Source organism: Rhinatrema bivittatum, chromosome 5 (genome assembly GCF_901001135.1).
Source record: "Rhinatrema bivittatum chromosome 5, aRhiBiv1.1, whole genome shotgun sequence".
In the NCBI taxonomy this organism is placed as follows: Eukaryota; Metazoa; Chordata; class Amphibia; order Gymnophiona; family Rhinatrematidae; genus Rhinatrema; species Rhinatrema bivittatum.
In genome coordinates this window covers 367,756,058-367,769,140 of record NC_042619.1, presented here as the reverse complement: position 1 = coordinate 367,769,140, position 13,083 = coordinate 367,756,058, and the positions used below count along the sequence as shown (strand labels likewise).

Genomic DNA, 13,083 nt, shown 5'->3' with positions numbered 1-13,083 from the left:
TTCCTCATTGAAAATTCTCAGTGTTTGTCCCTTGCTCTCTTGACTTCAGTCCTGACCTCTCACCTTCCATAGGGAGGTTGTTCCATGCATCCACCACTCTTTCAGTAAATATTTTCTTAGATTACTTCTGAATCTACCCTCTTTCAATCTCATCCCATTATCCCTTGTTCCATAGCTTTCTTTCTGTTAAAAAGGCCCATCTCCTGTGCATTTATTCCTTGGAAGTATTTGAATGTCTCTCTCATATTTCTCTTTTTCTCCAGGGTATACATATTTAAATTATTCAGTCTTTCCTCATATGTATTATGATGAAGACTGTTGACCATTTTAGTAGCTGCCTTCAGAAATGATTCTGTTCAGTTTATATCCTTTTGAAGGTGCAGTCTCTATAATTGTACACAGTGCCCCAAATGAGGTCTCATCAAAGACTTATACAGAGGCAATATCACCTTTCCTGCTTGCCATTCTTCTGCCTGTGCACCTTAGCATCCTTCTGACTTTTGTCATCACCTTATCGTATATGTTTGGCCACCTTAACATCATCCGATATGTACCCATTCCTGTTTTGTGTGGTCGCACCGCTGAATATACCAGACTATCTTAAAGTTAGCCAATTATGTCTAATCGGCTAACTTTAGGGGGAAACCCTATGGCCCAACCAGAGCATAGGTTAAGTGGCTAACTCCAGACTTATGCAGCTAACTCTGCTCCACCCAGAAATGCTTCTCGCCCACCCCGGAATGGGGCTAAATTCTAGCCGCATAACTCATTATGTGGCTATAATTTAGCTACATACAACTTCCAGTATCGCCAGGTAGCCATTTAGACATAACTTTTCATTTAATCTGAAACAGAACAGAGGATGCTGTGTATACACCCCAGAGTTCTGAAGGAACTAAAAAATGAAATTTCAGACCTATTAGTAAAAATTTGTAACCTATCATTAAAATCATCCATTGTACCCGAAGACGGGAGAATAGCTAATGTAACCCCCATATTTAAAAAGGGCTCCAAGGGAGATCTGGGAAATTACAGACCGGTTAGCCTGACTTCAGTGCCAGGAAAAATAGTGGAAAGTGTTCTAAACATCAAAATCACAGAAAATATAGAAAGACATGGTTTAATGGAACAAAGTCAGCATGGCTTTACCCAGGGCAAGTCTTGCCTCACAAATCTGCTTCACTTTTTTGAAGGAGTTAATAAACATGTGGATAAGGGTGAACCGGTAGATGTAGTATACTTGGATTTTCAGAAGGCGTTTGACAAAGTTCCTCATGAGAGGCTTCTAGGAAAAGTAAAAAGTCATGGGATAGGTGGCAATGTCCTTTCGTGGATTGCAAACTGGCTAAAAGACAGGAAACAGAGAGTAGGATTAAATGGACAATTTTCTCAGTGGAAGGGAGTGGACAGTGGAGTGCCTCAGGGATCTGTATTGGGACCCTTACTTTTCAATATATTTAGAAATGATCTGGAAAGAAATACGACGAGTGAGATAATAAAATTTGCAGATGACACAAAATTGTTCAGAGTAGTTAAATCACAAGCAGATTGTGATAAATTGCAGGAAGACCTTGTGAGACTGGAAAATTGGGCATCCAAATGGCAGATGAAATTTAATGTGGATAAGGGCAAGGTGCTGCATATAGGGAAAAATAACCCATGCTCTAATTACACAATGTTTGGTTCCATATTAGGTGCTACAACCCAAGAAAGAGATCTAGGTGGCATAGTGGATAACACATTGCAATCGGTTCAGTGTGCTGCGGCAGTCAAAAAAGCAAACAGAATATTGGGAATTATTAGAAAGGGAATGGTGAATAAAACGGAAAATGTCATAATGCCTCTGTATCGCTCCATGGTGAGACCGCACCTTGAATACTGTGTACAATTCTGGTCGCCGCATCTCAAAAAAGATATAATTGCGATGGAGAAGGTACAGAGAAGGGCTACCAAAATAAGGGGAATGGAACAGCTCCCCTATGAGGAAAGACTAAAGAGGTTAGGACTTTTCAGCTTGGAGAAGAGACGGCTGAGGGGGGATATGATAGAGGTGTTTAAAATCATGAGAGGTCTAGAACGGGTAGATGCGAATCGGTTATTTACTCTTTTGGATAATAGAAAGACTAGGGGGCACTCCATGAAGTTAGTATGTGAGTTTTTGCCTCTACAGCCAACTTCTTTTCAAATTCTCTCTTAGCCTGTCTTATCAATGTCTTACATTTAACTTGCCAACGTTTATGCTTTATCCTATTTTCTTCTGTTGGATCCTTCCAATTTTTCAATGAAGATCTTTTGGCTAAAATAGCTTCTTTCACCTCCCCTTTTAACCAACTAATCGGAGAAAGTTCTTTTTTACTCAAAGCACAATTAAACTCTGGAATTTGTTGTCAGAGGATGTGGTTAGTGCAGTTAGTATAGCTGTGTTAAAAAAAAAAGGATTGGATAATTTCTTGGAGGAGAAGTCCATTAGCTGCTGTTAATTAAGTTGACTTAGAAAATAGCCACTGCTATTACTAGCAACGGTAACATGGAATAGACTTAGTTTCTGGGTACTTGCTAGGTTCTTATGGCCTGGATTGGCCACTGTTGGAAACAGGATGCTGGGCTTGATGGACCCTTGGTCTGACCCAGTATGGCATGTTCTTATGGCAGCTCTAATCAAATTAGCCATTAGTTTCCCAGATATATCACTGAATTGATATAATTTGTATTGATAGTAGAGGAGGCTCTTTTTTGCACACTGGTGTAGTAAAGAATTTAGGGCTCCTTGAAGAGAAAGATAACTCTCCCTATTAGAACTTGTGTTGGAGTGAGCCAACAGGCACCTAGCGCGCTGCATTTGTGCACTTAGTGCCAGGAGATGCTTATCCTGCATTTTTCGCCTATGAGCTACGTAGGAGATGGTCTCCACGTATCACCGCTTTAGCGGTATACCAAAACAAAATGGGGTTAGTAGAATGTTTGCGGTTTAAGTGTGAGTACTCTATCCATTTTGCCAAGGGATGCTCTTGGAGTTGCATATCATCTGGTAGATAGTATGGGAAACGCCAGAGAAAGAAAGGGTGGGGAGTGGGAAAACTGTAAGTCCACCCATACGAGATCATGGTCTCTAACAATATCGTCAATGCCAGCGTCACTGAGTTTTAAAAAAAAAAAATATGATTACTGATTAAAAAATAGTCCAACCTGGATAAGGTGGCGTGGGCACAGGAAAGATGAGTAAAGTCTTTTTCCATAGGATGAAGAATGCGCCAAGCGTCTACTAAATGGAGGGATTGTTCTAAATGTAAAGGGCCCTTGCCTGCACAAATGTCTCTCTGCGACACCTGGGATTTGTCTAATTGGGGGTCCCGAATGATATTAAAATCACCCCCCACAATAATGACGTCTTTAAGTTCCATGTAAGGGAGGAGTAGGTGGTGGATCTTTCTGAAAAAACCTGGATTGTAGTTGTTGGGGGCATATAGATTGCAAAGTACAATAGTAGAATTGTGAAGATGAGTGACCAAAATAATGTATCATCCTTGGGGATCCTTGATTTCTTTACGAATCTTAAGGGGTAGCTGCTTATTCATTAATATGGCCACCCCAGCTGATTTAGTAGAAGCCGAAGCAAAATGGACTTCCCCCACCCAACTCCTGCACAAGTTCCTATGTTTAATGTCATTAAGATGTCTCCTGTAGGAATACTAGTTCCCAGACTTCCTCTTTTAAAATGGTGAGAATTTTGGACCACTTAATGGGAGAATTTATCACACACACATTCCAGGTTATTATATGGGTACCTTGACTAGGTGTTCAAATCATCAGAAAAAATACATGGAAGCCTAATATCGACATTTATAATGAGAGCCTTCCCAGCACAGGCCCCCATTTCAAACTGAGGCAGCAGCAATGGGCCAGTAAGTGCTAAGATCTTCTTGCAGTAGAAAAAGACAGTGTGGAAACAATGATTCTACAACAGTGGCCCTCTTTCCCTCCTCCCCAGCTATCCCCCCACCCCTATCCCCAATTACCCCGTCCATCCAGAATAAGAAATTGGAAGTCACTACCTTGCTAACAGCCCCCCACCCCCAACCTTACCTCATCCTCAACCGCTGTTCGAAGTAAGGATCTAGGAAGAAAAAAGATGAACTGTATAAAGTCAGATATCCCCGCTGAAACCTCAGGGGAAAAAAAGGATGCGTTAGTTTACTAGACTGTGCCGATCTGGTCTATCGGGTCTCGGGCCTCGATGTCTCCATATCTGGCGAAAGCGGTGGTGTGTGTGCATGCAGAAAGCTGTGCACTTCCTCAGTATTGGTGAATCAACAAATGCCCTCCGAAGTAGCGACCTGAAGCCGGGCAGGGTAAACTAGAGTGGCCATAGACCTGCAGCAATCAGTTTGGAGCGGAGGAGGCCATAGCGCATCTTTGTGCTGCCAGATTTGCCGAAAAGTCCTGGAAGACCAGGATTTTATGGTTGTCTTAGCTTAGGGATTTTCCGGTGCGTATCACTTGCAGAATCTCACACTTATGTGCAAAATTAAAAATTTTTGCTATGACCACCCGTGGGCGAGCGGCATTTACCTTTTTTGGCCCAAGTTGGTGCGTGTGCTCAACCCGCAAGGGACCATGTGTGCGAGAGAGGCCCAATTCTTTACATAGCTAGGTTTCCAGGAAAGTTGGGAGGTTTTTCTTCTAAAGATTCGGGGAGACCAAGAAAAAGCGCAGGTTGGATCTGTGCGAATGGTTCTCCAAGTCCTCCAGCCATTTGGCCTGCTTCGCCAAGGAGGTTTTGAGAAGGGAGATGTCCGTCTGAGAGGCGAGGAGGCCATCTTGGAGATCAGACACATGCGTTCTACCTCAGCAAATCGAGTTTCGTAGCCCGCGAATGCGATGGAAAGTTTGGATAATTTGGTACAAATATTTTTAAGTTCAGGTCCCAGTGCCTCTGTGGCCGCTGCTTTAATATCTGCTAAAGCTGTCATGGAGGGCAAATCGGGCGGGTTGATCTCCAACATGGCCGGCTGATCGGGAATTCGGGGCCTGTCCTTTTCTTTGTCTTTTTTAGCAAGACGAGACGTCATTTTCCAGGCAGACAGTGAGCTGATGGTATAGGTAGTTCAGCGAGGGTAGGTAGGCTGAAAAATAATTATTTTGCGGGTGTGGATGGTGCCAGCTGCAGAGGCCAAGTGCTGGGAGGGGAAATCACATCTGTTCCCTTCACTGCATCACGTGACTCCTCTAACTTTTCGTTTATACATCTAAGTGGCTTTTGGATATCGACCTCTGTATTGCTTTGAGTTTTTGCAACTCAAATGAATGGCCCTGCATTTTATAGCATTAAATCTTAGCTGCCAGACTCTAGATTATTTCTCAAGCTTCACTAGATCCCTCATGTTTTCCACACCTTCCAGGGTGTTTTATTTGTTGCAAATTTTGGTATCATCTGCAAAAAGGCAAACCTTTCCTAATAACTTACAAAAAAGTTAAACAGAACTGGGCTGATCACTGCGGCTCACCACTAGTAACCCCCTTTTCCTCAGAGTGAACTCAACTTACAAATTTACAAATACATTAGAAAAATACATTGCCACAGATCCTGTCATGATCCCTTTCCTCTTTATATATTGTTAATGCTTTTAGATTATCCAGTTTAAACATGAAAGAAAATGATAGCTTGCAATTTGAAACAGGGGACTCTTTTCATTGGAGACATACACAAAATACACCTAAATGAATTTCACTGAAAAATACCTGTATGCATATTGGAAACATGGAGCATGCACACACAGAGGTTTATAAAAATATGTAATGTTTTCTGAAAGACATGTTTTATCAGAAATATATTATGTCCATTTGTGTAGCACGCTAACACTTCTTCAGAGAATAGATTTAACGATATCAGTAGTCATAGTTTTTAGGTAGTAAACCAAGTATCAATTTTGAGTTGTCATCTGCTTTTGTGTTTAGTATGTTGTCTGTACAATTTGTAAGCTTTTCTAAATAAGTTATTGCATGAACTGAAATGGGAAGTATCTGAAAATAAACTACAGAATATATTGTTTCACACAATATTATGATTGCAGCCATGTGTTTCATTTCAGATGGCGGACCAAACAGAATTTGGACTATTGTTTTCTTATGATGTATTCTCAGAGGAAGGGTATTTATTACATTCAGGTAATCACTGTCCTATATAAATTAATGACATGTTATGTAGAGTTTTTTTCTCCTATTATGTTATCTTAATTTGTTTAGCAGCATTGCAATTTTACATATACTCATAAAGCTGTAAGTTTAATGCAAAACATATTTACCCTTATTGCTTCGCAAAATCTTCATAATTACAGCTCATAGTTCAGTTTTTGTTATGGTAGTTATGGATCCCCAGTTGAACTATGTTGCTTTTCTTGTATTCCTCCAAATCTTATTTGCTTTTCTCACAGGACAAGCAGGATGGTAGTCCTCACATATGGGTGACATCATCAGGATGGAGCCCAATCATGGAAAACTTCTGTCAAAGTTTCCAGAACTTTGACTGGCCCCTACTGGGCATGCCCAGCATGGCACTAACCCTGCAGCCAGCAGGGGTTCCCCTTCAGTCTTTTTTCCGCGCAGCAGTAGCCTCGCGGTTTAGGAGCTCTGAACACATTCCTGACAGGAATTTTCCTCACGGACTTATTTAAAACTATTTTGCCCCACAGGGGTGCCTCCTCTGACTTTTCTCAGGCCGCGGTACTCCGATAAGTTTTTCACCGTTTTTCGTCGATTACAGTCGAGTTTGGCCCTCGCGGCCTACTGGCCGTTGACCGTACTGCGGCTCGATTTTTTCTATGGCCATGGCGTCGGGTTTTCGTCGGTGCCCGGACTGTACTCGTACCAAGTCTATCACAGACCCTCACAGAGTCTGTATAATGTGTTTAGGCCATGAGCATGATGTCCTGACTTGCACCAAATGTGCCCTAATGACACCAAAAGGTCGCAAAGCCAGAAGGGAGAAGATGGGACTCCTTTTCCGTGCTCACACCCCGACGCCGTCCATCGCATCAACGTCATCTGAACCGGCACCGTCGAAGTCGCACCACCATCGACAACCGTCCGGTGACCGCCCGCCATCGACGTCTTCACGGCCATCGACTCCCGTTTCTCCCCCTCAAGATCGAGGGGATCGAAGGGAGAAACATCGCCATCGGCACCGTAAGTCTCAGACCTTCAATGCCGGCACCGATGCCACCCAGGGCGTCCACGGTGCCCCCAGTGATTCCTTCGATTTTCTCGGAGCCTCAGCCGGGCCCTTCGGGTATCCAATCCCCTTCTCGTCCTACAGGTCAGCCTACTGATCCTTATGACACCTGGGGTGATGATACTTCCACAGACACCGATGACTTACCTTCACCTCCCTCTCCTACTGAAAGTAGAAAGCGTTCTCCTCCAGAGGACCTCTCTTTCATTAATTTTGTGAAGGAAATGTCAGAATTGGTCCCTTTCCAGCTTCAGACGGAGCAAGATGATAGGCACCAGATGATGGAGCTTCTCCAATTCCTGGATGCCCCTAAAGTGATCACTTCTATTCCCATTCATCAAGTTCTTCTTGACCTCCTCAAAAAGAACTGGGAAAACCCTGGATCCATTGCCCCAGTACACAGAAAGGCTGACACTACGTATCTGGTACAGTCAGCCCCTGGCTTTCAAAAATCTCAGCTTGACCACCACTCAGTTGTAGTGGAATCGGCTCAAAAGAAAGCAAAAAGGACGAAACGACACTCCTCTACCCCTCCTGTCAAGGAACACAAGTTCTTCAACAATATTGGTCGTCGAGTGTTCCAAGGGGCCATGCTTATCTCCAGGATTGCTTCTTACCAGCTGTATATGAACCAATACAACAGGGTCATTTTTAAGCAAATATAGGACTTCTCTGAAACCCTGCCTGACCAATTTCAAGAACATCTTCAAACCCTTGTCAACAAGGGGTTTGAGGCAGGAAAGCATGAGATAAGAACAGCTTACGATATCTTCGACACCTCCACTAGAGTGTCTGCAACTGCCATTTTGGCAAGACGCTGGGCCTGGCTCAAGTCTTCTGACCTTCGCCCAGAAGTACAAAACAGGCTCTCTGACCTGTCCTGTATAGGAGATAATCTATTTGTTGAACAGATTCAGCAAATAGTGGCTGATTTAAAGGACCATCATGAGACCCTCAAACAGCTCTCATCGATACCTTCTGACTTCCCTTCTAGACAGCCCTTCAAGAAGGACTTTAAGAAGTCATTCTTCCGCCCAAGGAAGTACTATCCTCCACCAACAAGGTCCCAAGTTACGAGGCCTTATCAGAAATCTCAGCCCCGCCAGCCCCGGAAGCAAAAGCCACAAGCAGCTCCCTAGCCAGGGCCTGCTTCAGGTTTTTGACGTTCTCTTCGAGAGCAGCAGCCTGATCCCTCTGCCAGCCATACCAGTGGGAAGTCGATTGTGCCACTTTCACGGCATGTGGCAATCAATCACAATGGGTGCTAGCAATCATTGCTCAGGGTTACCACCTGAACTTTCTTGCTCTTCCACCGGAATCACCACTTCTACAAGCGTGGAGAGTAACCGACCACTCTGTCCCTCTGGAGCAGGAGGTTTCCCTTCTTCTCCAGTTAAGAGCAATAGAACCCATCCCTCTTTCACAACAAGGCCTAGGGTTCTATTCCCGGTACTTTTTGATCCCCAAAAAATCCGGGGGGCTTCGTCCAATTCTGGACCTACGTGCCTTCAACAAGTATCTCCAGCGGGAAAAGTTCAAGATGGTATCCTTGGGCTTGCTTCTACCTCTTCTACAATGAGGAGACTGGCTCTGCTCTCTGGACCTCCAGGACGCGTACACCCACATTGCGATAGCTCCAGCTCATCGCAAGTATCTCAGGGTTTTAGTAGACCCAAAGCACTATCAATACAGAGTGCTTCCATTCGGCCTAGCATCGGCACCACGAGTCTTTACCAAATGTCTCGTGGTTGTCGCAGCCTTTCTCAGGAAAGAAAGTGTTCACGTCTGTCCCTTTCTAGACAACTGGTTAATCAAGGCCCCAACCCAGCAAGCCACTCGATCGTCCCTAGATTTGACCCTACACATTCTAATTTCTCTAGGATTTCTCGTCAATTACAAGAAATCCTATTTAGTCACATCTCAAACCTTATCGTTCATTGGGGCAGACTTGGACACCTTACAGGCAAAAGCCTTTCTACCTCAACAACGAGTGCAAACCCTCGTGTCCCTCGCTCATCAGTTGCAGTCTCAGTATACAGCAACAGCTAGACAATTCCTTGTCCTTCTCGGAGACATGGCGTCCTCAGTCCACCTCACACCAATGGCCCGCCTGGCCATGAGAGTCATGCATTGGACTTTGAGGTCACAATGGATTCAAGTGACTCAGCCTCTATCAACCATTGTCCACATCACCGACGCACTCCGTCTGTCTCTCACCTGGTGGAAAGATCAGAACAATCTCCTCCAGGGACTGCCTTTTCACCTGCCAGATCCTCAACTCATTCTCACCACCGACGCTTCCAACCTCGGCTGGGGAGCTCATGTGAACGATCTGCAGTCACAAGGATTTTGGTCTCCAGAGGAAGCCAAACACCAGATAAATTTCCAGGAGCTTCGAGCGATGCGATATGCTCTCAGAGCTTTTCAGGATTGCCTATCAAATCACGTCATCATGATTCAGACGGACAACCAGGTGGCAATGTGGTACATCTACAAGCAGGGAGGCACAGGCTCCTTCCTTCTGTCAGGAAGCTGCACAGATCTGGGTGGAAACGTTCTCTTACTCGATGTACCTCACCTACTTGCCGGGAGTGCACAATGTCTTGGCAGACAAGCTTGAGTCGTGTCTTCAACCACACAAGTGGTCTCTCAATCCCTCGGTGGCGAGCTCCATCTTCCAGCAATGGGGTCATCCCCAAATAGACCTCTTTGCGTCCCCTCAGAACTGCAAGGTGGACAATTACTGCTCCCTCATTTGCAGCGAGCGCTCTCAGCCCAGAGATACATTCTCCCTCTCCTGGGCAGCCGGTCTGCTTTATGCGTTCCCTCCACTTCCTCTTCTCTCGAAGACTCTCGTGAAGCTCCGTCAGGACAAAGGAACCATGATCCTGATAGCACCTCACTGGCCACGCCAAGTGTGGTTTCCCATACTCCAGGATCTCTCCATCTGCAGGCACATTCCCTTGGGAACGCACCCGCTTCTGATCACTCAGAACGACTGATGTCTACGCCATCCCAATCTTCAGGCCTTGTCCCTGACGGCATGGATGTTGAAAGGTTAATTCTTCAACCACTTAACCTTTCAGATTCGGTTTCTCGTGTCCTGATTGCTTCCTGAAAGCCTTCCACAAGAAAATCTTATTCCTATAAATGGAAAAGGTACACATCATGGTGTTCTTCACAATCCCTTGATCCCTTTTCCTGTCCAATCCCAAGGTTTTTGGACTATCTCTGGCACTTGTCAGAATCGGGTCTAAAGACCTCTTCCATCAGAATGCATGTCAGTGTGGTAGCTGCCTTCCATAAAGGTGTCGGGGATGTCCCTATATCGGTAAAACCCCTCGTATCACGTTTTTTTAAAGGCTTGCTCCATATCAAGCCACCTTTACGTCCTCCGGCCCCTTCTTGGGTCCTTAATCTGGTTCTCGGGCGGCTCATGAAACCACCCTTCGAACCTCTTCACTCCTGTGACCTGAAATATCTCACATGGAAAATGATTTTCCTTTTGGCTATCACTTCAGCTCACAGAGTTAGTGAGTTACAGGCCCTAGTTACCTATCCGCCTTATTTATTTATTTATTTAACATTTTTATATACCGAAATTCATGTATCAAATGTTACATATCAATTCGGTTTACATTATAACATTAAAACAAGCAAGACGGAGTGCAATTACATCGAACAGGAGAAAAAAAACTTGGATGAAGTAACTGGGGGTTAAAGAACAAGAAGTTACAATAAATAACTTATAAATAACTTATACAATACAATAAATAATGTAGTATTCCGATAGGATCTGGCTAAATATACAGTAGATACGTTCCAAGGTGCATAAATTTGAAAAGATATAGAGTACGATTATTGGTGTGGGTAGAAGGCTTGTTCGAATAGCCAGGTTTTGAGTCTCTTTTTAAAGACGATAGGGCAAGGTTCTTTCCGGAGGTCTGAAGGTAGAGCCTTCCATTGTGCGGGTCCTGCTGTGGAAAGAGTGCGTTTATTTAGTGCCTTACACTAAACTCCTGCAGGACCGGGCGGTACTCCACACTCACCCTAAGTTTTTGCCTGGTAGTTTCGGAGTTTCACGTTAATCAATTCATCATACTATCTATCTTTTTCCCAGGCCCCACTCCAACCCAGGGGAACAGGCTCTGCATACCCTTGACTGTAAACGGGCTCTAGCGTTCTACCTAGACTGTACAGTTTCCCACAGGAAGAGCACTCAGTTATTCGTCTCTTTCCATCCCAAGAAACTAGGGCAACCTGCGGGTAAGCAGACTCTCTCCTCCTGGTTGGCAGACTGCATATCTTTTGGCTATCAGCAAGCAGGCATTCCTTTTCAAGACAGTGTTAAAGCACACTCTGTGAGGGCCATGGCGACTTCAGTAGCACACCTACGATCGGTGCCGCTTCCTGACATTTGCAGGGCTGCCACCTGGAGTTCTCTCCACACTTTCGCAGCCCACTATTGCCTAGACAAAGCCGGAAGACAAGATTCCATCTTCAGCCAATCTGTCCTGCGTAACCTATTTCCAACGTGATGTACCAACACCCTTCCGCCTGCCCGGTGGGGTTCAGGATGCCCTCTACCAAATTCCACCCCAGTTGTTGTGCCTGTTGCATGCCATTGGGTACATTTGGTGCATGTTCAGACATCCTCAGCTCTGTACTCACCCATATGTGAGGACTATTATCCTGCTTGTCCTGTGAGAAAGCAAATGTTGCTTACCTGTAACAGGTGTTCTCACAGGACAGCAGGATGTTAGTCCTCACGAAACCCGCCTGCCGCCCCGCAGTGTTGGGTTCGTAACGTTTTGTTTTATTTTTTCGGCACTGCCTGTAGCTATCAAATAAGACTGAAGGGGGACCCCTGCTGGCTGCAGGGTTAGTGCCATGCTGGGCATGCCCAGTAGGGGCCAGTCAAAGTTTTGGAAACTTTGACAGAAGTTTTCCGTGATTGGGCTCCATCCTGATGATGTCACCCATATGTGAGGACTAACATCCTGCTGTCCTGTGAGAACACCTGTTACAGGTAAGCAACATTTGCTATTTCTTGTGGTATAGCTTCTGCTTTTCTCTCATCTGTCAGTAGTTGTGCTGGGTAAAGTATCCAAGCTGTGATAGTGTTCTAATGTGTATTAAACAGCATATATTGTGCAATAGAGCACTGTCGTGATATACAAAATGTGTTTTTTTGCATGGCCCTGCCCAGATTCCCTCCCCTATTACAATGAACTGCTTTGCATGATTTGCATGCATGAATGATGCTAATCCGTACAAAGCAGCTCATTACTAGTCAATTCAAAGTTAATAACTTATCACTGCTGACCACCTCCCTGGATTTCATCACTTGTTTTGTTAGAGCCCCAGGACCCTAATGTGGGTCCTGAGGCTCCCACGTTACATTTAAAGGGCCATGCTAAAATAAAAATTGACCAGCAAAAAAGAAGAATTGAGCGGGAATCAAGGCTAACCCCCGGCTCAACCCGGGGCCACCACTTGAGGTGAGCCAACCCAAAGTGTCAAAAAAGAATTGTTCACATGTGACGGCCTTCCACCTCCCAAACCGGTCATTAATAGAGTACTCCCCACTTCCCCTTTCTAATGACATGGTCTGAGACAGCTGCCCCTCCCACCCCAATAGTACTCCCAAAATCGTTGGAGGTATAGTGCCCCCCCATCCATCAATGCATTAAAAAAAATTCATTGGTAGTTCATGGGAGGTCCCCACCAATTTTGGAAGTACTATTCTGATGGGGAGAGTGGGAGGGAGCTGTCTCAGACTTCAATGTCTTCATAAAGGGGGTTAACTCTTTATTGAGGTCAGGGGCTGTCGCTGTGAACTTAATTCTTTTATT

General features: G+C 44.8%; 1 protein-coding gene across 3 annotated transcripts in view; it reads left to right on the top strand.

The window, feature by feature from the left end:
* MGAT4A (alpha-1,3-mannosyl-glycoprotein 4-beta-N-acetylglucosaminyltransferase A) overlaps positions 1-13,083 on the top strand; it is a 359,679-nt gene that overhangs the window by 120,610 nt on the left and 225,986 nt on the right. For all 3 annotated transcript variants that reach the window (XM_029604768.1, XM_029604767.1, XM_029604769.1), the window contains exon 7: positions 6,090-6,165. In XM_029604768.1, the coding sequence (XP_029460628.1) occupies positions 6,090-6,165 (76 nt within the window). The remainder of the gene's footprint in view (positions 1-6,089; positions 6,166-13,083) is intronic.